The 25432-nt window shown below is 38.0% G+C and overlaps 1 protein-coding gene and 1 pseudogene across 1 annotated transcript; both read right to left on the bottom strand.

Moving 5' to 3' along the window:
- Window positions 1-5746: 5746 nt before the first annotated feature.
- Window positions 5747-12524, bottom strand: LOC143863905 (secoisolariciresinol dehydrogenase-like). Its single transcript, XM_077374687.1, has 2 exons — window positions 12432-12524; window positions 5747-6730 (listed from the first exon to the last, which is right to left on the bottom strand). The coding sequence occupies exons 1-2, from the start codon at window positions 12467-12469 to the stop codon at window positions 5950-5952; spliced, it is 819 nt and encodes a 272-aa protein (XP_077230802.1). The 5' UTR covers window positions 12470-12524; the 3' UTR covers window positions 5747-5949.
- Window positions 12525-24405: 11881 nt separating this feature from the next.
- LOC143863398 (secoisolariciresinol dehydrogenase pseudogene) lies at window positions 24406-25215 on the bottom strand (annotated as a pseudogene).
- Window positions 25216-25432: the final 217 nt, after the last annotated feature.

Genomic DNA, 25432 nt, shown 5'->3' with positions numbered 1-25432 from the left:
TCTGAGTTTAATTCATGGAAGTGAAAGACTCAATTCGGTCTAAAATATATGAATTGTTTTTACACCTTTTTGAGTACCTTTGCTGACACGAATGAAGAAGTTGATGAATCTCAATGGCATTCTTTTAAAAATGAAATGTATAGGAAAAAGGTGCAAATGGGACTGGATGATCTCAAACGATTCGTTCGAATCGAAAATGAGACTTGAGCCAGGAATAACTTGGAGATGGTTAGACAGCAACAGTCTGCTGCTAACGCGGTAACAAATCCCAAGAAATTTTCTTGAAAATCCAAGTCACCTAAAATTGACAATCCCAAGTTGGAGGCCAAAAAGCCTATCTTCCAGAAAAGAAGGGTAAGCGCCACAACTGTGGAAAATGTGATCACTTTGCGGCAGATTGTAGGCTACCAAACCAGTCTAAATCTGACACACCACAGAAGGAAGCTCATATGATGGTGGGTAAGACTGAGCCTAAGAGTTTTGTTGCTATGCTGGGCAACAGTAAGGCCAGTCCTTCTTCAGATTGATGGTTAGATACAGGAGCCACTTGTTGCCGCGAAAGAGACCGTTACAGTGGCTAGTGGAGCAGAGGCAAAGATTACTCACACTGGTACTGCGAACTTGGTCCTTTCTTCAGGACAAATACTAACTTTAAAAATTGTTAAAGTAGTTCTTGCTCTTCAAAAGAATTTAATTTTTATTAGTCTTTTAGACTATGCTGGCATATGTACTTCATTTATTCCTAAGTTGTTACACAACCGATTGGGACATGTGCACTATCAGAAAATGGTCTAATTTATTAATACTCATAAGATACCATTGTATATGTCAATTATATTTGACAAGTGTGAGTGTTAGGAGTGATAGAGAAGGAGAAGATACACATTACCAGGGTTCAAGGAATTATGTGTCTCTCAGGGCGTAATCCTTGAAACTACTGCTCCTCTCTCGCCTCAATCAAATGGCATAGCTGAGTGTAAGAACATGACGTTAACTTAAGTGTTAAACTCAATGTTAATGTCAGCTAGCATGCCTAGTTGCATTTGGGGAGAGGCAGCTTTGACTGCAAATCACATCCTAAATCTCTATATGTTCCTCCATGTGATAGAGTACCCAAGAATTTGGTGAGGACTTTGTGACCTACCAATTGGAGAATAATCCATCATCCTATCAAGAGGTGATGAGATCTAGGGACTCTATGTTGTGGGCAGAAGCCATTCATGATGAAATGAGCTCTCTGTTAGAAAATCTAACTTGACAGCTAGTCGATTTGCCAAAAGAGGCTAAGACTATGGGCTGTAAGTAGATATTTGTATGTGATTATATAAAGTTTGTTATGGTCTTAAACAAGCACCTAAATTGTGGCATAATTTTTTTTTTTTGACAAAGTAGTAAAGAGCTTTGGGTTTCTGACAAATTACTCGGATAAATGCCTTTACTATCGTTTTGTGTCGAATACGGTCATGATTATTTGCTTGTATGTAGATGTTGATTCTTGTTTCCAATCTCTGTGTGATGAGTAATGTGAATCTAACCTTGGGTAAAGAATTCGACATGAAAAGATCTGGGTGTTGTGAACACCATTCTTGGTATGAAAGTAAGTTTTGAAAGGCAAGGAATCACCCTTGGCCTAGCCCATTATATGAAAAACTACTTTCCTTTTGAGGATACAGTGAGTGCAAACCGATTGAGACACCATTTTGATTATACCAAGAAGCTGATCTTTAAGGAAGAGACAGTGTAAGCCAGTTAGATTATTCTAAACTGATAGGTAGTCTCATGTCTGTTTTGTGTTGCACCAGGCCAGACATAGCCTTTGTAGTTGGCATGCTGAGTCGTTTTACTAGCATTCCTGGCCATGAGCATAGAAATGCCCTTATGAGGCTGATGAGATACCTTTCGTGTCCTCAAGAGTATGCTCTGAACCATGGTGGCCATCCACTTATTGTGGAAGTTTATTCTGATGTATCATAGGGCTCAGAATCAGATGACAGCAAATTTATTGTTGTTGTGTGGAAGTCGAATTGGAACTTTATGCCCTAACTTCAGCTATAGATGAAAGCTAAGGGATAAAGAATCTGATTATGGTTATGGTATTCCACTGACCCGATTAAAGATTAGTTCTTTAGTGGGTTAAGGATTAGTTCCTTATGTGTGTTATGTGGTAATCAAGCTACAACAATGGTTGTGAAGAACTCACTCTTTAATGGTAAGAGGAGACATCTTAGGCTGCAACAGGCCATATGCTGAATTATCTCAAGAACACGGGATTATCACTTTGATTGATTCGAGATCGAAGGATAATAGGCCGAAGTTCTCACAACATGGACTGACCAAAAGATCGAATATTCAAAATTGTGGGGGAGATGGGGTTAAAGACCGTGTAGACATGTCTTAACCTACATCCATGTTATTTTGAATTTTTCGAATCTCCCTCTGTTTTGGCTAAGATAGGCACTTGATATGTTTCGATGATGTTTACAGTTGTTGTATGTCATTCCACATTTGATGACATGTCCTTTTTTGGGAAAGGTTGTACATTCCAAACTTGATGATACAGCTTAACTCAAATATGGATAAGATGACTGTAACATTCCAAAAAAAAGAAACATGAAATGGTTCTTTGCAAAAGAAACTATTTGGTTTTGTTCTTTATTGAAACTTGACAATTAGGAATGGTTATTTGCAAATGAAGCTGTTTAGGTCTTGTTCTTTATTGAAACTTGACAATGATGCTTATGGTGAGAGTGATACTGATACTTTTTCAGTCATTTTAGAATTGTATTAAGTTCTTCTTCAGGTAGAACTAGATACTTTCGTGAATTATGGAATTGTACTAAGTTCTTCTTCAGGTAGAACTAGATACTTTAGTGTTTTACACAAATGATTGGATTCATTTTTATGAAATCCATATTTGGTAATTCACAGGGATTGGCGAAAAAGGAGGAGCTTGTCTTGATTTGGACTTTGATGAAGATGACTTACTTAAATCTTCTAAAGTCATAAAGACTATGCTTTTATTTCAGTATGTATAGAGTTCACTTTTTTTTTGAACTTTATTTTGGATCTCGATGAGAATCATACCCCATGAATGAATTCCTCTAAGATCAATGGGGTTCACTTATATGTGAAACTACCTTTTGGTTGAGTTTAGCTTGTTGTATATCTAAAACTTTTAGTTTGTCATAAAAGGATTCGTGTTTTCAGTTGGATTACAGATCTTTTATGATATAGACCATATGGTGATGTGGATGATTCAATATTTTGTTGTGAACATTACACTATCTATCTATTGGATTGTGCTATATGTAGAACATAGGAGGAGATTGTTGGGTATATAATATAACCCATGTATGTTCTAATATAAGCCCAATAAGATAATGGACCGATGTAGTGGGCCTATTTGGGCTAGAGCCCACTAACCTATTAAAACCCTAGTGTATCTAATATATATAGGGGCTGGAGGCAACAAACTTGGTATTCAAAATTAGATACCTTAGGTGTAATGCTTCAAGCAACCTCTTGCTTGACCTAATTACTCTAACAATTCGCACCCTTTCGAAGTCCAATTTCTCGTTGTGGAGGGTGGTTGGCTTGAATGTGTCTATGATAGGGGTCAAAAACAGGGCGGGTTCAACCCAGAAAAAGTCAAGTCAGGTTGGGTTGAGTTTGGGTTCGGTTTCGGGTTGGGAAAATCCCAACCCGGGTTGAGTTCGGGTCCAGTTGAGGTTGAGGGCTTCCGCAACCCGACCCGAGTGAAACCCAAGATTTTTTTTATCATTTTTGTTTCCAGTATACTTAAAAAGTCAGGTTGAACTCGGGGTCGTGTCAGGTTGGGTCGGGTCAGGTTGAACCTCATCAGGTTGGAAATCAGGTCAGGTCCAGTTTTGGTTGAGTAAATAGTTTCTCAGGTCGGGATCGGGTTGGACTCATCCCGATCTGAGTTGCACCCATAGTCTATGAGGCCGGCATTGTTGAACAAGACATCTAGCTTTCTGTGGTTGGAGACAGTACAATCGACGGTGTTTTGGATGTGGGTTTCATTCGTTACAATGCAGTAGATGAAGGAGGCATTTGTATGGCCAAATGCTTAGCAAACTGAGTGACCCTGTTCGTCTTGGATGTCATGACGACTTTGGCAGCAAAAAAATTGCCAGTGCATTCACCGATCTCACTGACACCGCAGGTAATTAACGCCACTTTCCTTCAAGTCTACAAAGCATGGTTGCAAAAAGTAGTTACAACATTCTACAATTAATTGAAATTTCTTTAACAAAGCTCGAATTTTCTACACTTCGTTCTGAACTTTAATAAAAGTTTCTAAAAAATACTTTAAAATTGTAAGGATTTGAGACCTTGTTGATGAATAACTCTAAATCAATTCAAGATTTTTTTACTAGAGTTACTACCACCGTAAACTAAATCCGGTCTCTTGGTGAAGCTCTAAAAAAATAAAAAAAAATAAAAAAAAATAAAAAAATAAAGTATTTGTGTATTCTTCCTTTATGAAAGGCTTTATCTATTCTTTTGTTTTCTCTTGGGATACGACAAGCTAGAGCATTTGATAGGACTGTCTTCATTTGCCAAATTATTACCAGAAAAAATGCTAAGAAACTTTGTGGGATCTCATATATATACCGAAAGGCCACGTTTGGATACCGGCAAGATTTAGATTTGGATTTAGTTGATATTTTGAACTCGATCAGATCCTTAGATTTGCAAAAAATTCCGATGTTCAAATCTTTTCTGCCAGACATTATTTGGAAATCAATATTTGTGGCAACTTCCGTCACCATCGTTGCTCCGGCAGCAGCGAGACATCCCTCCCTCTTTCTCTCTCTTGAAACATGATCATGACGATGATTGATGTGTTTTGTATCCAAAACTCAAATCCAAATCAAAATACAAATGCATGAGGTATCCAAACGGGCCCAAAAGGAAAACAAGCAAAATTGGGATTTGTGTCAGGAAAACTCCAACGAAATACAAAGTGAATAAGATCACCAACCAGGACAACAACCCAAGCACAAAAACTATGTCCCAGCACTGCACTTTTTTACATCCCACCACAACTCAAACAAGTTTTTCATAAATTAAAAACACTTGGGATTTATCTTTAAACTCCATTGCAAATACAAATCTAGTGGATAAGACATGTAGAAGAGCTTCATGCATTTTTCCACTATATGTGGGTCCAAATGTAGGCCACACTTAATAAAGGGAAGTGATATTTACGCCCCTTTTGATCACCAGGCACACCCGGTGTCAGTGTATCAATGACAAAAGGAGGCTTAATGTACTTGATGTCAGAAAAATTCAAGGGCTTTGATTGCAACGTTGACTGTCATTGGGTGTCCCTGGTGATCAAAAGGGGCGTAAATATCATTTCCCTTAATAAAGCACCAACACCTTTTGCACTTATAATTAGCATCTTCTGCTCCTCTTTCTCGATGAGGAATCAATTTGACTAGTAGTTTGTTAAGAAGTCACCTATATGGTCCTCACTATGAACAGTGTATGGTGATCAAAGAACCAATTACTTCAAAAGCTTAACCTGTTAGAGTTGGTGTTATTTAATCATTCGTGCTTCAATACTCTCCCTCACGTGTGGCCCCTCATTTTTGGGGGTGGTCTCTTTTTTTGGGTAGCTCGTACAAGTGGCACATGTGGCCCCTCTTTTGGGTTCGCCATACATATGGATTTTTAATATCAATGAGTTGTTGGGTTTTAAACACATGACTTGCTGTGAGGCAACAGTTCATACTTCAACACTCAAGGGATAAATTAAATGTGAAACAACAAGTTACAACAAAAGATTAAGTGTCAGAGTTGGTGTTATTTAATCATTTACGCTTCAACACTGACAATGATACCCAGTCACAAAAGTAATAAGGCATGTTTGGATTGCAGGAATTGGAAATAGGAATTGGCATTTCATCCCATCTTGTCCTACTTTGAAAATTGCAACGCATACATTGGATTGACAATGGTGTAACCACCATCTACCACAAGGTTGTGACCACTCACATACTTGGATTCATCACTTCCCAAATAGAGAGCAGCATTAGCAATGTCTTCTGCTTTAAGATAGACCCCCTTAAGATTAGCAGGAACCTCCATTGACTTCTCAAGCTCTTCACCCTTTGCCGGAAAGAATCTCTCAGCCAAAGGGGTTACCAAACCATAAGGAGAAATACAATTTACTCTAACACCAAACTGCCCGAGCTCAACGGCCGCGTTCTTCGTGAGCCCCACCACTGCGTGCTTTGAACATGTGTAGGCATGAGTACTGATCCCACCTAAGACTGAAGCAATACTAGCTGTACTAATTATGCTGCCACGACGAGCTGGGATCATGACCTGAGCGGCGTGCTTGATGCCCAAGAAGACGCCTGTTAGATTCACACTATTTACTCTTTCAAAATCTGCCTTCTCATTGTTAATAATGCTTTGCTTGAATGGGTCTATGATGCCAGCATTGTTGAACATTATGTCGAGCTTCCCATACTTGGTAACAACACTGTCGATAGCATTTCGGACATGGTCTTCGTTTGAGACATCACAGTGGATGAAACAATCGGGGGAGGCGAGGTCTTTGCTAACTAATTGGCCCAATTCGTCTTGGATGTCGGCTATGAACACTTTGGCACCGTGCCGGTGGAACAATTTGGCCGCGGATTCGCCAATCCCGCTTGCTCCGCCAGTGATCAGTGCCACCTTACTTTCTAGTCTATAGATAAAAGTCAATAGGTTTTGAAAAAAAAAAATCAGTTCAGAGGAGCTAGTAACAACCGTAGTAGGAAAATTATGTTAGCATTAAAGAAGTGAATACATGGGATTAACACTCTGGCAAAAGACAATAAGTGATTCTGCTTAAATAAAATTATCATCTGAAGTGTTCTACCCCTGTCTCACTTTAGTAGAGCATCTCTAGGAGGTTCTGGAATTCATTAAACATGGCAACTTTTGTGAGTTTTGCTAGGCTGGATCAAGAAAGAGCAACTCTAACATCATTGGAGGTTTGATGGAAGAATATTATCTTTCCAGGATAAAATATGTAAAATAAAAGAAAATATGGAATAAATTACAAATTGTATGGGAAAATATGAAATTAAGTTTTGGAAAGGATAATAAAATAGAAATTTTCAAATATTATTTGTATATAGGAAAAAGAATTATTTACGCAGCGTCTAGTGTTAGACCTATCAAGAATGTATTCTATAAAGGTGAATTTAAAGAAGATCGGCAATGGGGTTTTTAGTGGTGTTTAAAAACGCGGACCCAACGCGGAACGCGGCCGAAGAAAATCTTTGTCAACTCAGAGCGGACGCGGCCAAAAGCGCGGTTGGCGCGGTTGATGCGATCAAATCAGATGAGTCTTCATTTAAAAAATAAATAAATAATAGAAAAAGTATAGAAATAATATAGAGGTATTTTTAAAGGGAAATGTTAGCAGCACTACTGTATTTTGATGAGAACACTCCTCACTTTATTAAAAGTACGGTATGGCCCACACCATAGGATGATCCAAACCGTTCAATAGATGGGCCACAGCATAAATAGCTTGTGCCTCAAAAATCATTTCCACAGGTTGATCCTAACCCTCCCATCTGAATTGTAGAGGGTTGATCCTAACCCTCTATAGATGGGAGGGTTAGGATCAACCTATGGAAATAATTTTTGCCGCACAACCTATTTAAGCTGTGGCCCATCTAATGGACGGTTTGGATCATCTTATGATGCGGGCCATACCGTACTTTTAATAAAGTGAGGAGTGCCCTCATCAAAATACAGTAGTGCTGATAACATTTCCCTTTTTAAAATGGAATTTGCTAGGCAATTTTGTGAAAAGCCATTCAAGGGCTCACAGCCCACTCTTACAGCAGAGAACCACCTGAGATTCATTAAGGGCCCGTAATGAATAAGACAAAATATGCCACTAGATGGCTTTTTGCAAGATTGCCTAGTAGATCCCTTAAAAAAATGTTATATTCTCCCTCCTATTTACCTGGGACAGCCCCTGTAGTCCAAAAAAGTAGTTATAAATACACTCGAAGGGGTTGCCACAAATAAGCAAAGGGACACTAATGGCACTTCCCAAATATTTAGGGGTTGAAAAGGCATGATAGAACGGCTGTATTGGTTGGCAGGTGACAAGTGACAACACATTCAGCCATCTTGTTTTTTCAGGGTTATTTACTGTTACATGCTGGACATTTGAAAAAATGACGAGAAAATGTTGACTTTTGAGAAAACTCTAAGAAATGCTATTTTATTAAAAAAATGACTTTTTAGGACGAAAATACCCCTAACCTTACTTTATCTTTCTCTTCTTTGTTTTTACACTTTTTTACTTTTACTTTCAAGTTTTACAGTTTCATTTCTAGGTTTTACTCCGACCCTTTTTGTGTGAAACGGCCCATTTTCCGACGATAGAAGCCTTCTTCTCCGGCGAAACATCTTCATTTCTCCGGCATATGCTCATTTGTCTTGAGAGGTTAGAAAGAGTTCTCTAGAGACGCCCCTTTCTCATTTTCTTTTTCGTCTTCCAAATATCCAAAATCTCATTATCTTTGTAAGTATTTCCCCTTTTCTAGTGCCTGTAGCCAAAATAGGTGGCTGTAGCCAAAATCAATTGCCCAAAGAGCTTTCACTAGGCAAAAGGGTAGTGGAAGCCAAAATGGTACTCGCACGAGTTATTCATAACCAAAAAATAGGTTACTTGAAGCTAAAAAAATGTAACTCGAATCCAAAATCGATAGCTCAAACCCACAAATTGATAGTTGAAGCCAAAATAAGAAGCAAGGCACTTGAAGCAAAATGTAAGTTATTTGAAGGCAAAAATGATAGTCGAAGCCCAAAAAATGCTAGTTGAAGCCAAAAAAAAGTTACTCGAAGCCAAAAATGATAGTCGAATCCAAAAAATGATAGTTGAAGCAAAAAAAATGATAGTCGAAGCCAAAAAAAAATTTACTTAAGCCAAAAAACTAGTCGATGCCAAAAAACAAATTACTCAAAGCCAGAAAAAGTTAGTTGAAGCAAAAAAAAAGTTAGTTGAAAAAAGAAGTCGAAGATAAAAAAAATTTAGTCGAAGCCAAAATGTGTTAGTCAAAGCGAAAAAAAAAAGTTTGTCGAAGCCTAAAACGTGATAGTCGAAGCCAACAAATATTTCTCGAAGCTAAAATATATTAGTTAAAGACGAAAAAAGTTCCAAATGTTACTGGAATTCAAAAGTTTTAGTCGTAGCCAAAAACATGTTAGTAGAAGCAAAAAAACCAGTTATTCGAAGCCTAAAAAAATTTAGTCGAAGCGAAAAACACAACGGCGAATGTTACAGGAAACACATTTTTCACTTCGACCAAGTAAATTTTGGCTTCGAATATCCTGTTTTGGCTTCGAGTACCTATTTTTGCGTTGAGAAGAAAATGGGGAGATCTCGAAACCCTTTTTAGAAAGATTTGACGAGGCAGAAGGCTGATGGGTCCAATTTTGTGCATTTCAAGCAAAAAAAACCTTTGAATACCCTAAAAAATGAGAGAGAGAGAGAGAGAGAGAGAGAGAGAGAGAGAGAGATGATGTTAGATGGAGTTTTGAAAAAAAAAAAGAAATATGGAGAGAGAGAGGGAGAATGAGATTTCAAGCTTACCTTCTTACGTATTGCCGGAGAAAAGAGTAGGTTTCGCCGGAGAAGAAGCACTTTAACTAGGTTAAAAACAGGGTAAAAGTAAAACTGTAAAAAGAAGAAGGGAAGCAGAATAAATGTACTGAGGGGCATTTTGGTCCTAAAATTTTGATTTTTTATAAATCAGCATTTATTCATTTTTTCTCAACAACTGACATTTTTATGTCAATAATGCAACTCTCTGACACGTAACAGTAAATAACCCTTTTTATTTTTACTGAAAATGAATCTTGTGATTGGAAAAAGTTTTTATTTTTACTGTGGTTGGCAGGTGACAAGTGACAAGTGACAAGACATTCAATCCTATAGTTTTCAGTGGTTTACTACATTGAAAAAACAAATCTTGTTTTTTTTATTTTTACCGAGTCATTCATTTTTTTTTTTCGTTCAACATGACTCGGACTCGGCCGAGTCTGTGACTCTATAACGCGGCTACCACCATTCCGCGTCGACTCGGCCGAGTCCCGAGCCGAGCCAACGAGTTTTAAATCACACTGGTTTTTACCAATGTTTGATTTTTCTTTGGGAAATTGATCCGGAAATTGCATTTTATTTTGGAAATTATGAGTGCCTTGTACTTTCAATTCTTCTTACTACCGGATGGTGCCATACATAAAAGACCTATTTGCATCTTCTTTGAACAAGGGTTCTTTCTTCATCTTCTTTTTCTTCTTTTTATTTGTTTTGTTTTTTCATTACCACTGTCGGAGACCATTGTTGCAACTTGAAAGAGGAAGAGGGAAAAAAGGAAGAGGAGGATGAAGAAACATAAAAGAGAAGGAAGAATTGACGCCGAAAAAAAAGGAAGATGCTTGAAAAAATTAAAAAAAAGAGGAAGAAGAAGAAGAGGAGGAAGTTGGGATCGAGTCGAGAAAAGTTGAGATCAAGTCGAGAACTTTTCCTAACTCGTCCCCAACTTTTGCCGCCGCAACGTGAACCTATGTTTTCCTGAGATGGCTTGAAGTTTTCCTACTTAACCCAACATTTTCTACTTGACCCCAACTTTACTTAGTCAACATGAACTTTTGCCTACACGACACGAATTTTTCCCGCTAAGACCCAAACTTTTTTGACTTGACCCTAACTTTTCTCAACATGACACGAAGTTTTCCCGACACGGCCTGAACTTTTCCTACTCGACAACATTTCCACTTTTTTTTTCCTCTTTTTTCTTTCATTTTTTCTTGCGACGTCCATTTTTCCGATGTCATCCAATTTTTCTAGCGTCGATTCTTCTTTTTCCATTTCCTCCTCATTTTCTTCCTCTTTTCAAAATATAACGGAATTTAGGAGGTGGAATTGACACCGGGGCTGAATTAGAGGCAGGAAAAATGCCACAGTCTGTTTCTCGCCCCAAGAGGTGGTATCCTAAGCCAACCACAATTAGATTGGAATTTTATTATAATTTTTTAATTAAAACTTTTATTTTAATTTATTTTCTCATTTCGTTAGAGGGAGAATCAGAATAGGAATTTGTTACCGTTCGGATCGACGATCGCAATCCTTAGGGTTGTGGGAAAAAACACAAGAAGTAGAACTCTTGCTAAATGCTCAGAAAAGCTTTCTTTTTTTTAGCCAAAAACTATCATCCGCTTTCTTTTTATAGCCAAAAACTATCATCCCCTCTTTGCTCATTCTCATTGATATATTTGGAGATACAAGAAGTAAATGAATGAGATACATGGAAAATGACTTACCAATAACTTCTATACCTATTCTCAATAGTCAATACCCTATAATAACTTCTAGGACAATTTTCATGACAATACCATTTCCTAAGTAGTCAAAGTACAAACCCAATAAGTCTTAACAAAGTCCCTATAAATCATTAAAGAAATACTTAACTAACACATACTAAAAACTAGACATAGTAATTGCTTATCTAAATTCCCATGCAAAACCAAGACCAAGTCAAACCACATAGATGTGCCACATGGATGACAAATGGCATTATCCTACGGTGCCACTTGGATATGCCACTGCATCAGAATCGATATAAGAAGTTGATTCCTATTCCTAGGCATTCCAACCGCAGGCAGAGTGAAGTGATGATACAAGGACAAGCTAGTAATTGCAAGTGTATTCAAAGAGGAGAAAAAACTCTCCCCCTTGATTTTTGATCCAAGTCAAACCTCCTTTTTTTACTTTAGGTTGATCAAAAATCAACATGGTGGATATTTTCTCTCTCCGCCCTTTACATATAAAGGGCGGCCACCATATAATTACTCCAAAGGAGTTTTTACATGGTAGCCGACCGTCCAACGTAAAGGGCAGAGAGAGAAAAAACTCTCCCCCTTGATATTTGATCCAGGTCAAACCTTCTTTTTCGACTTGTAGGTTGATCAAAAATCAACTTGGTGGATATTTTCTCTCCCCGCCCTTTACATATAAAGGGCAGCCACCATATAATCTCTCCAAAGAGGAATATATCTGTAAAAAATATAAGAATTAATAAGTAATTTATGCCTGCTTGAAAACATGGCAGAATATGGAGGGTTGTCCATATCCCTAACATCCCTGATACAGGAGTGTCTTCCTAGCGGCTCTCAAACAAGAATAAGTATAGGGAAATGTTATCGGCACAACCATATTTTGATGTTTGCACAAACCCACCAGTCTTTTTCTTCCTTTTGACAGCTCTTTAATTAAAAAGAAAAGATGGTTTATGAAAATATCAATGTATGGTTGTGCTGATATCATTTCTCTAAGCATAACTTTCAAAAAAAATTTGCAAAAAGGGGAAGATTACCTTCTAGCTACCATAGGGAGAAGAGAGGTGCTTCCCATGGTTGAGGCCGTGTCACAAGTCACAACTGATTTACTTTGTGTCCAAAAGATTGCGTTTTGTAGAAGAAGAAAAACCTACTCTTTTGTCACACTCTTTAATACCCAGCAACACCGGGCCCCACACCCGTCAAGGCGTGGGTTGTGTCTGTGTCGGTGTCGATGGGATAAAAGATAAGGCTTTGCCTAATGTCGTTTGCATTTCAGGGAAAAAAACAAAAGAGTAGAGAAGAGAGACAGACAGAGAGAGAGAGAGAGGGGTGCAACTCAGCGGATAACGAAATCTTGGCGATTTTCTCTATCTAATGATTGAGGAGGACCACCCATGTGAGCATAATAACTAGCCTTGGAAGGGCCTAACCTTCTTGGTCGGGTTGAGGCCAACCCGAACAGAACCCGAGCCTAACCCTATAACCTGACCGACCCGACCCGAGCCCAACCCGAGCTAGGGTGCAACTCAGGTCGGGTTGAGGCCAACCCGAACCGAACCTGAGCCTAACGGCATAACCCGACCCGACCGGACCTGACCCTACCCAAACCTTAATAGAGAAAAAAAAAACGTGAATCTGTTGCTTTTTTCTCAAGAAACAAATGGCATAAGAAAGATAAAAGTTACAATGTAAAAAAGGGGAAAAAAAACACTAGTAACTACAGATCAATAGCTTGTAGAAAAAAAATCCTGAAAATAAAGAAAGGAAATAGGACCAAGAAAAACAGAAAAAGAAAAAAAATAAACCTAACCTGTGTTTGAAAACGTGAATGTGACGCGAAACACAGCTGAAGAAAATCCTTGTCGACTCGGCGCGGACGCGGCCAATAACGCGGTTTAAGTCAAATGAGTCGTATTTTTTAAATGAATAAAATATAAAAATCCAAACCAAGTAGGGTACACCAAATGAAGGGTAAAGATCATCTGACCATAATTGGGAAATACTCTATGTTTGTGGAGTTTAGTTTATGGTTTGTGGCCTGAGATTACTTAGGTAATCCATGGGTTAGACAAAATTGGTTGAGGGGTAAAGGTGTCATCTGGTTCTAATATATCTGTGATTAACTCAACACAATTCAGTTGTCCCCCCAACCAGTGTCACTTTAGGATCATCAGATGAGACATTATATCTGGAAAAAAAACTAGTGACAACTTCCTAAAGCTGACCGTCGACGGTGCAGCCATGGTTTTAAATTTCGATCGAAATCCGAAATTTCTGATTTCGGTGGAGACCGACACCGAAATTGATGAAAACCGAAACGGTCATTTATGTCGACCGAAATTTCGGTCAAAATTTCGGTTTTTCCGAAATTTGACTCAAAAAATCTTTTTTTTAATATTTCACCGAAATTTCAGCCGAAATTAAATATTGAATAAAATAATAATTTCTGGTTTTGTACCAGAGTTCATTTCGCTCGGTCGAAAATTTGAAATTTCAAGGTCCGAAACCGAAATTTTAAACCTTTGGTGCAGCTAGCGAAAATCCTGGTATTGCTAGAAGAGGGGGTATTATTTGAGAAAATAACAGTAGAGTAAAATTTGCTTTCTCTCATTCCTATGATGTGAATACTAATATGCTGGCTGAAGCTAATGTTATGAGAGATGGTCTCTACTACTATGATGCTTTAGGGATTAATAGAATTTGGGTTGAATTTGATAGTCTTGTCATTGTCAACATCAACAAAGGTAAAAAGAGAACACCATCTCTCATAGGACTAGGTTTTTCTACAAGAACCCCTTAAAAAACATAGGTTTTGGATTCTTCTTCTTTCTTCTTTCTTCTTTCTTACCCTTAGCAAAGACTTCAATCTTTAATTGATTAGGGTTCCAAACCCTCTTCATTTCTTCTGCCCAAGCAAAGCCCTAAGAGACCACGTGTGAAAAGCCCTTTTTCACTATTTTATTCTCTCCTCTCTCCATCTTGTTTTCTCTCTTCTTTTTTTCTTGTTTTCTCTCTTTTTTTTTTCATTCTTTCAATCGAATTACACCACCGACTCTCTCTGTTTTTTAATTAAGAGATGAGTGGGGTGTGGGGGCACACAACATGAGGATGGACCCCACAGCAAATAGGAGAGGATATTGATACGGCCCAAATATTTGTATTTTCCCCTTCACTGGCTTGGGACCATGGTTTGAAATTTCAGTTTCGACAAAAATTTCGGAACTACCCGAAATCCCAAAATTTGGTAAAGACGCACGAAATGTCGATTTTTTTCGCCGCGATTTCGATAATTTCGGCTGAAATTTGAGAAAGGAATAAAAAATTAATACTTTTGTTAAAGTATAAAAGATAAATAACTCCTTTTCTCCAATAGCTTAAGCTTTTGGAGAAGTTGGTAAGTTAAAAAAATTTATTCAAATTTCGCCAAAATTGACGAAATTGACTAAATTTTGGCAAAAAATTTTGAAATCTCGACCGAAATTTGGTTCATTTCACCAATTTCGGTTTCGGAACATTTCCGAAATTTTGGATTTCGGTCGAAATTTAAAAACATGCTTGGGACACAATATTGAAATAAAATTTAAAATAATTTTCTTTACTAACATGGCCAACTTTTTTATTGAATTCATACACGCTCTAAAATAAAATGAAGAAGTAAAGGATACGAACAATATCATTAGATGGATTGGCAATGGGTGAAAGCTCATGGCAACATCAAGAAGCTGAAAAATGCATAGCAAACATTGGATTGACAATGGTGTAACCACCATTAACTACAAGGTCGTGACCACTCACATACTTGGATTCATCACTTCCCAAATAGTCTATAGATCAAAGTCAATAGGTTTTTTTTTTTTGGTTTTTTTAAAAAAATAATCAGTTTAAAGGAGCTAGGAACAACCCTAGTAGGAAAATATGTAAGCATTAAAAAAATAATCAGTTTAAAGGAGCTAGGAACAACCCTAGAAGAGAAAATATGTAAGCATTAAAGAAGAGAATACATGGCACGATTTTATAGACCATCTACTTGGTGGGCTCTTACCTTGCAAAAAGTCGCATTAATTAGAGAACCGTATTATTGTGCATCAGTCCCTTGAAGTGTTATTATTTTATTTTCGAAAATAAAATTAAAGATATTTGGCTTTCTTGAAAACTTTGCACTATTTTAGGCAAACTTGGAAAGAATTCACACAACCTCCCCTTATTTTTCATTACTTAATATAAATTTTAGGCAAAACATGATTGTATACATAAATAATATATATATGCGTGTGTGTGTGTTAATTATTACTTCCAAAAAGTACATATCTTATTATGGAGTGCAGGGACCTTGACAAATTTTCCTTTTTGAATTATTTTAGTGAAATGATAAAATAAGGCTGTGCCTTATCTCTTTTGCATTTCAGGAAAAAAAAGAGTAGAGAAAGAGAGAGAGAAGTTAGTAGAGTGCAACTCAGGTCGGGTTGTGGCCAACCCGAACCGAACCCGAGCATAACCCTATAACCTGACCCGACCCGAGCCCAACCAGAACAGAAAAAAAAAAAAAACTGTGAATCTACTGCTTTTTTCCTAAGAAACTTATGGCATAAGAAAGATAAAAGTTACTATGTAAAAAACGGGAAAAAAAAACTAGTATGTAGCTACAGATCCATAGGTTGTAGAAAAAAAATCCTGAAAATAAAGAAGGGAAATAGGACGAAGAAAAACAGGAAAAGAAAAAAATCCTGAAAATAAAGAAGGGAAATAGGATGAAGAAAAACAGGAAAAGAAAAAAAATCAAACCCAACCTGTGTTTAAAAACGCGGATGTGATGTGGAACGCTGCCGAAGAAAATCCTTGTCGACTCAGCACGGACGTGGCCAATAACGCGGTTCACGCGGTCAAGTCAGATGAGTTGTAATTTTTAAATGAAAAAAATACAAAAATGAAAACCAAGTAAGGCACACCAAATGAATGGTAAAGATCATCTTACCATGTGGGAGCCCACTAATTTTTTAAATTCAAAAAGACAAGATGAGTTAGTGAAAATATAAAGGAAAAATTGTCAACTGGTGACAGAAAAATACGAAAATAGTGAATGGGTGACACCCTTTTGAAAGTTGGTGAACGGAGGTCGAAACACCTTTTCTGACATGGCATTTTACCCAATTACCCTTCATGGCAAAAAGAACACGTTATACTATATTTTTCTCTCTCTTACTTTTCACCTACCAAAGTTTACCGCCTACCTCTTGCAAATTTCTCCATTAACGCCTGAAACCCACGAAGTGTAAGTGAAGGTTAGTAGCTTATCTACTCTCTTAGGATTAGTGCTTCCATTAATGCGTTTGAACCCTGTCTTTAGTGTGTGATAATAACCCTGTCTGTATTGTGTGTGATAACCCTATCTTTATTGTGATTGATAACCCTATCTTATAACCCTTTTAAAATGGTGACTTAGGGCTTCTGCTTCTATTATCTCTGAAACTGTTCTTATAGAGTTGGTACCCTACTTATAAAGTTGGTATTAGTGTTTGATGACCCGAATATAGATGGTTTATGTAAACCCTTTTGTACATGAATCACAATTTTTTGCACTTGATAATCCCTTATTTGTTGTTGGTAAGTCCCATATATTTACCTGATAAACTTGTTTTGACACTTGATGTAGTTGTAGGTGTTGGATGTATATGGGAAGTATTTGTGCGCCTCCAGCAATGCCTTGTTTGGACGAATTGTATATATTCCTTCGTCGGTACATGTAAGAGGCTTTTTTGTAGCTATACATGTTACTTTACAACTTATCCATGATTTAGTGTTCCCACAAAATTCATTTAATTGTACAGGGATATAAGACTTCAGGGCGTGATTCAATGGATGACAAAAATAAGTTGGACTCCGATCGGTTGGCGAACGAGCTATTGCATTGTACACTTGACCATATCCCGTCAGAAGATATTGGGATGCTTTTAATCCCATGCTGTTTCATTGGGCTCTTGTGCTTGTTGATATGGTGAATAAAAAGATGGTCGAGTTCAACTCATGGAAGGGGACTCATTTCAGGAGCGAGCATCTCCCACTGTAAGTAAATTAACATCTTCCATAACATTTAAAGTTACTTCCATATGTATAACACTCAATATTCCTTCATTGTCTTAAATTCAGGTAGCATTAATGAAGGAATATTTGAAGGGCCGGGGTTGCAACATCGATGACTTTCCATATTCACAGATGGATGGCTTCCGAAAGCAGAACAATGGGTGGGTTCAAACTTAAAACTTTCGATTTTTTGTTAGTATTCCTATCTCATTCGTAGTTAGCTTAAAAGTAACTCCATTCAATACATGCTTTTATACAAGGTTGATTGCGGCGCTTTTGTCCTAAAAGCGATTGAGCATCTCTACCATGGTCAACCACTGAACTTTGGGCCGACAGACATTCATGAATTTCGGCTACAACTCTGTGAGAGATTTTTACGAGGAGAGTTTGGGGACTGCACACTTATATAGGAACACCTTCTAATGTTGATGGATGTTTATTTTTTCTGATGATTAAACTTTATTTTTTAATGGAGATTGGCAGGGGATTTGTTAAATGGCAAGGGAAGTTGTTATGGTCTGTATTTTTGTTTGTGAATGGGTGGAGAACTTGTAAATTGAAATAGGTTTAATGGAAGTGTGTTTGTGTTTGTGAATGGGTGGAGAACTTGGTTGGTGAAACAGGTTTTATGAAATTGTGAACTTGTTTATGAATGTGGAGAAGTTGTAAATGTAAGCAGGTTTTATGGAATTGTGAACTTGTTTATGAATGTGGAGAAGTTGTAAATGTAAGCAGGTTTTATGGAAGTGTATTTGTGTTTGTGTTTCAATTTGAATATTGGAACTTGTAAATTTAAACAGGTTTTAGACATGTGTGTTTCTGGGTTGATAACCCACATTCGAAGGTTAATAACCCAAAAAAAGGGAGGTTGGTAACCTTAAGTTCCAATTTCAGCAACTTTACTCGGCTGGACAAATGGTTGGTGACCCTCTTTCTGGGTTGATAACCCACATTCGAAGGTTAATAACCCAAAAGAAGGGAGGTTGGTAACCTTAAGTTCCAATTCTAGCAGCTTTACTCGGCTGGAAAAATTGTTGGTGACCCTCTTTCTGGGTTGATAACCCACATTCGAAGGTTAATAACCCAAAAAAGGGGAGGTTGGTAACCTTAAGTTCCAATTCCAGCAGCTTTACTCGACTGAAAAAATGGTTGGTGACCCTCTTTCTGGGTTGATAACCCACATTCGAAGGTTAATAACCCAAAAAAAGGGAGGTTGGTAAGCTTAAGTTCCAATTCCAGCAGCTTTACTCGGCTGAAAAATGGTTGGTGACCCTTTTTCTGGGTTGATAACCCACATTCCAAGGTCAATGACCCAAAAAATGGGAGGTTGGTAACCTTAATTTTCAAGTCCAGCAGCTTCACTCCTCGGACGGAAAAATGGTTGGTGACCCTTTTTCTGGGTTGATAACCCACATTCCAAGGTCAATGACCCAAAAAATGGGAGGTTGGTAACCTTAATTTTCAAGTCCAGCAGCTTCACTCATCGGACGGAAAAATGGTTGGTGACCCTTTTTCTGGGTTGGTAACCCACATTCCAAGGTCAATGACCCAAAAAATGGGAGGTTGGTAACCTTAATTTTTCGGTCGATCACCCACTTTCGAATGTTGGTAACCTCGTTTTGAGGGAGTCGATAACCTGGATTTTGAATTCCAGTAGCTTTATCAACCAAGGGAATGGGTTGATGATCCAATTTTGAGTGTTGATAACCTCACTTCCGATTGGTTGATGACCTATTTTGGGGGAGTCGATAACCTAGATTTTGGTTGATAACCTAGGGAATTGGTTGATAATCCTATTGTTTGTGCCGGTAATCCAATTCTGACTGTTGATAAGTCCCTTTTCATGGTTTAGATGTAGGAGAGCGACAACTAAATAGAGAACAAATAGCATATCTATATCCAAAAAAATTGTTTATGTATTGATGTTCCAATTACAACCATTCTTTACAAAATAACAAAAAAGAAGTCATCACAATATCTGAGAAGTTTGTATGTTCAAGGGACCGTACTTCATATTCATGAACCCCAACTCGATAAGCTGTATACTGGCGGCTCTCTTCCCTCGCTAATGTTATACGTTCTTCTGCGTAATACAACTTTGTTTGCCAACTATGACCCAATTTCTGACGCTTTTGAATGAAGTCTGTAGTCTGATGTTTACTGTGCTCTACCAATGATGCAATCGGCAATCTTCTCGCATCCTTCAGGACAACATTGAAACACTCCGATCTATTTGTAGTCAATACATCATACCTATTCCCCTTAAAATAAAAACTAGCCCAGTGTTCGTTCGCAATGTCACTTATCCACTTGTGGGCACGTTCATTCCTCACCTTAATCTTCTCCATTGTTTCTCTGAACACACTCTCTCTCAAAGTCCGTGCGGCTTTCCAAAACAATCTCTCAAGTAGAACATCTTTGAACTCGGATCGCAAATTGGCGGCGAGGTGACGCATGCAATAACTATGATGAGAATTGGGAAATATATTAGGCACTGCCTGCAACAACCCCTTATGTCGATCGGAGCATATGGTGAATATGTTCGTCTCCGCTGCCAATACGTACTGCCTCAGCAACATAAAAAACCACCTCCAACTATTTTCGTTCTCCGTCTCAACAACCCCAAATGCTAATGGATATAAACTGTTGTTACCATCGACCCCGATTGCAATCAATAAGATTCCTAGATACTTCCCTCGCAGATGTGTCTCATCAACCAAAATTATAGGCCTGAGTGTTCGATGAAAAGACCGTATGCTAGGACCAAATGTCCAAAATAAGCGAACAAATCTATCATCTCTCCTAGGTCGTAAATCTCTGGCTCTGAAAACACGCATATAGCTGCCGGGATTTCTTCTCATCATCTGAACTGTAAGTGCAGGCAATATTCGATAAGAGTCCTCCACATTCTCACACTTAATCTCAAGTATGATGTTCATCGCGTTGTACGCCTTCCAATAGCTTATAATTATACCCCAATGCATCTTGATATATTCTCGTATCATCCTCGTCCTCACATCATCTGGGCAAGCAAATAAGCGTAAACATGTCTGAGCAACCCAAGCTGCTGTGACAAGAGGGTGATCATTGCCCCTTAATTTAGTTCTACACGTATGGTCGGGGACAAACGACTTCACTAACACACAGGTCATATGATTAGTACCCGTTATACGCCATTTCCAACCCTCTACCTTGCATCGAACGGCATACTTCTTCGGTGTTGACTTTGACCTCACGAACATAAACCTCTGCCGAATAGCGTACTCTTTGACAACCTTTTTGAAGTGTTGCATATAGAAAATATTGCCCCAACCGTTAACTGCTCAAACTGAAGATTATTAGTATCTACATCATGGGCCCCAACAAACATCTCATCTGCTTTCATTGGCGGATTACTGTTAGTCGGAACCGGTTGAGATCCCTCTCTGATAGGAGAATCCGCACTGAAAGGCTGAGCGCATGGACTAACACCGATATTTCCATAATCGTCATCATCATCATCCTCCTCCTCCTCCTCCTCATCATCATCATCATCACTACCATCGTCATTATCATCATCATTTCTTTCTTCTTCTAAATCTAAACCCCCCACACAGAAACCGTCTTCAAAAACATTACTGAAGTCCACTTCAAGATCTCCCACATTTTGGAAGTCATCAATACCTCCACAAACATGGTTGCCATACAAATCACTTGCCAATGTTTCATTTAAGTCAATTTCAGACCTGCATAGTTTGGCAATATATAATCAAGTTGGATCCATATAAATTATAAATTGAAATATTGAAGTATTCAAACATTGCCAAATAACTACAATACCTTATGACAGGTTCTGCTGGAGCACCTCTGATCTCTTCACTAACATATCTCCCATCAAATTCACTTTCGTAGTCTTTTTGCAAGTCCACTTCAAAACAAAGACGTTTTTGGGACGGAATCGAAGTAGAAGGAATGCTACGATTAAGAGAGGGTCTCCTAGTGCCGAGTTTGTTTGGGGGAAGCATTGACGAATTCAAAGAATTAATACATTTGTCATTTATGCTCTTAGTTATGTATATCATCACAGAATTGAATATGTATCTGTCAAACATCCTTAACATTGTTTGGAGGACATCATCATCATCGACGTCGATTAAAGTGACTATATATGGATCCACAACATATCGACATTTTATTGATAGTAAAACATGCCTTTCTATAACACCAATCCTTCTTCGGATTGCAGCTTCAAATTCGTCGAAATTGATTCCGCGGCTGACAGATAACAATGTCTTCTTCCCTCCGACGTATTCCCAAGAAACATCATCTTTCAAATCTCCATCATAGTGTAAAAGAAGAGAAACCATTGTTTCGGACATTTTTATAAAATTCTAAATAGGGGTTCTAAACAGAGTTGTTACTAAAAGGGGATCTTCATATCTTCTTGAGGGGTATTCAAGTGTACACAATGGGTTACCAAGTTCATAATGGACTCTAAATGGGGTTTTACTACCTCAATGGGGGTTTGAAAGTCAGTCCACAAGGTGTTCTAAGAGATTATCAGCTACCTAATGGGGGATTCAAGTCCGTACGGAGGCTTCTGTAAAGGGTAATCAAGTTGCAAATTAGGGGTTTTTAACTCTCTACACAAGGGGGTTTTCAAGTTTCTAAAGGGATTACCAAGTATATAGAAGGGGAGTTACCAACAATGTACAAGGGCTTTTCAACACTCTCCAAGGGGGTTACCAAGCCTCTCCGAGGTGTATCAAGTGTCAAAACAAGTTTATCAGGTAAATATATGGGACTTACCAACAGCAAATAAGGGATTATTGAGTGCAAAAAATTGTGATTCATGTACAAAAGGGTTTACATAAACCATCTATATTCGGGTCATCAAACACTAATACCAACTTTATTAGTAGGGTACCAACTCTATAAGAACAGTTTCAGAGATAATAGAAGCAGAAGCCCTAAGTCACCATTTTAAAAGGGTTATAAGATAGGGTTATCAATCACAATAAAGATAGGGTTATCACACACAATACAGACAGGGTTATTATCACACACTAAAGATAGGGTTCAAACGCATTAATGGAAGCACTAATCCTAAGAGAGTAGATAAGCTACTAACCTTCACTTACACTTCATGGGTTTCAGGCGTTAATGGAGAAATTTGCAAGAGGTAGGCGGTATACTTTGGTAGGTGAAAAGTAAGAGAGAGAAAAATCTAGTATAACGTGTTCTTTTTGCCATGAGGGGTATTTGGGTAAAAGGCCATGTCAGAAAAAGGTGTTTCGACCTCCGTTCACCAACTTTCAAAAGGGTGTCACCCATTCACTATTTTCGTATTTTTCTGTCACCAGTTGACAATTTTTCCAAATATAAAACTAGGGCTGTGCTAATATCATTTTCTTAGATTTAAAATATTAATTTTTTAGATATTAATTGTTTAACTATTAATCGTTGGTACTTTGGCTATGATATTCACACTACCATTCTTTAATAATGAGACAAACTCACTTTATCTTTTATTATTTAAACAGCTGTCAAAAGCTATTACAATTTCTAAGAAGCCTCAACAACCCATTGATTATAGAATAAGACATGTGAGAATATAGAATAAGACAATGTGAGTTTGTGTTGAACACAAGCATCCTTCAAAAAATAACGAAAATAGAGGTTATATCTTTGTCTACATGCATAACTGTAGAGACAGCCAAAACGAGGCACTCTTTTGTGAACAACTGTACAGAAAAGAGGTACTCTTTTGTGAACTATATTACAAGAAAAAAACTAGTGACAACTTCCTAAAGCTGAACGTCGATGGTGCAGCTACCGAAAAAACCTGGTATTGCTAGAAGAGGGGGTATTATTTGAGATAATGACAATAGAGTAAGAATTGCTTTCTCTCATTCCTATGATGTGAATTCTAATATGCTGGTTGAAGCTAATGGTATGAGAGATGGTCTCTACTACTTTGATGCTAGGGATTAATAGAATTTGATAGTCTTATCATTGTCAACATCATCAAAGGTAAAAACAGAACACCATCTCTCATAGGACTAGGTTTTTCTCCAAGAACCCTTTAAACATGGATTTTGGATTCTTCTTCCTTCTTCTTTCTTACGCTTAGCAAAGACTTCAATCTTTAATGCATTAGGGTTCCAAACCCTCTTCATTTGTTTTGCCCAAGCAAAACCCTAAGCGACCACATGAGAAAAGCTCTTTTTCACTATTTTATTCTCTCCTCTCTCCATTTTGTTTTCCCTCTTTTTTTTCCTTCTTTCAATCGAACTACACCACCGACTCTTTCTGGTTTTTAATTAAGAGGTGAGGGGGTGTGGGGCCGACAACATGGGGATGGACCCCACAGCAAATAGGAGAGGATATTGATACGGCCCAAATATTTGTATTTTCCCCTTCACTAGCTTGGGACCATGGTTTCAAATTTCGGTTTCGGCAAAAATTTCGGTCTTAGCCGAAATCCCGAAATTTTAGTAAAGATGGACGAAATGTCGATTTTTTGGTCCAAAATTTCAGTAATTTCGGCTGAAATTTGCGAAAGGAATAAAAAATTAATATTTTTGTTAAAGTATAGAAGATAAATAATGCCATTCTCCAACAGCTAAAGCTTTTGGAAAAGTTGGTAAGTAAACAATTTTTATTCAAATTTCGCTGAAATTGACGAAATTTCCGAAATTTTTGCCGAATCCAACATTTGGTACGTGTCGCCAATTTCGGTTTCGGAACGTTTCTGAAATTTCGGATTTCGGTCGAACTTTTAAAACCATGCTTGCGACACAATACTGAAATAAAATTTAAAATAATTTTCTTTACCAACAAGGTCAATTTTTTATTGAATTCATAGAGGCCCTAAAATAAAATGAACAAGTGGAGGATAGGAACAATATCATTAGATAGATTGGCAATCGGTGAAACCTCATGGCAACATCAAGAAGCTGAAAAATGCATAGCAAACATTGGATTGACAATGGTGTAACCACCATCAACTACAAGGTTGTGACCACTCACATACTTGGATTCATCACTTCCCAAATAGAGAGCAGCATTAGCAATGTCTTCTGCTTTAAGATAGACCCCCTTAAGATTAGCAGGACCCTCCATTGCCTTCTCAAGCTCTTCACCCTTTGCGGTAAAAAATTTCTCAGCCAAAGGGGTTACAAGACCATAAGGAGAAACACAATTTACTCTAACACCAAACTGCCCGAGCTCAACGGCCGCGTTCTTCTTGAGCCCCACCAGCGCGTGCTTTGAACTTGTGTAGGCATAAGTACTGAGCCCACCTAAGACAGAAGCAATACTAGCTGTACTAATTATGCTGCCGCGGTGAGCCGGGATCATGACCCGTGCAGCATGCTTGATGCCTAAGAAGGCCCCTGTTAGATTCAGGCTAAGTACTCTTTCAAAATCCACCTTCTCATTGTTAATAATGCTTTGCTTGTACGCGTCTAAGGTGCCCGCATTGTTGAACATTATGTCGAGCTTCCCATACCTGGTTACAACACTGTCGATAGCATTTCGGACCTGTTCTTCGTCTGAGACATCACAGTGGATGAAGGAATCGGGGGAGGCGAGGTCTTTGCTAACTAATTGGCCCAATTCGTCTTGGACATCGGCTATGAACACTTTGGCACCGTGCCGGTGGAACAATTTGGCCGTGGATTTGCCGATCCCGCTTGCTCCGCCGGTGATCAGTGCCACCTTACCTTCTAGTCTATAGATCAAAGTCAATAGGTTTTTTTTTGTTTTTTTTTTTTTTTTAAATAATCAGTTTAAAGGAGCTAGTAACAACCCTAGTAGGAAAATATGTAAGCATTAAAGAAGAGAATACATGGGATTAACACTTTGTAAAAAGACAATAAGTGATTCTGCTAAAATAAAATTATCATCTGAAGGGCTTTACTCATGTCTCATTTTACTAGAGCATCTATAGCCTATAGGAGGTTCTGGAATTCAT

The sequence above is a fragment of the Tasmannia lanceolata genome, unplaced genomic scaffold (assembly GCF_043159265.1).
Source record: "Tasmannia lanceolata isolate RefF3 unplaced genomic scaffold, GAP_Taslan_0.1 ptg000044l, whole genome shotgun sequence".
NCBI lineage: Eukaryota > Viridiplantae > Streptophyta > Magnoliopsida > Canellales > Winteraceae > Tasmannia > Tasmannia lanceolata.
This window is presented reverse-complemented; position numbering and strand designations above follow the sequence as displayed.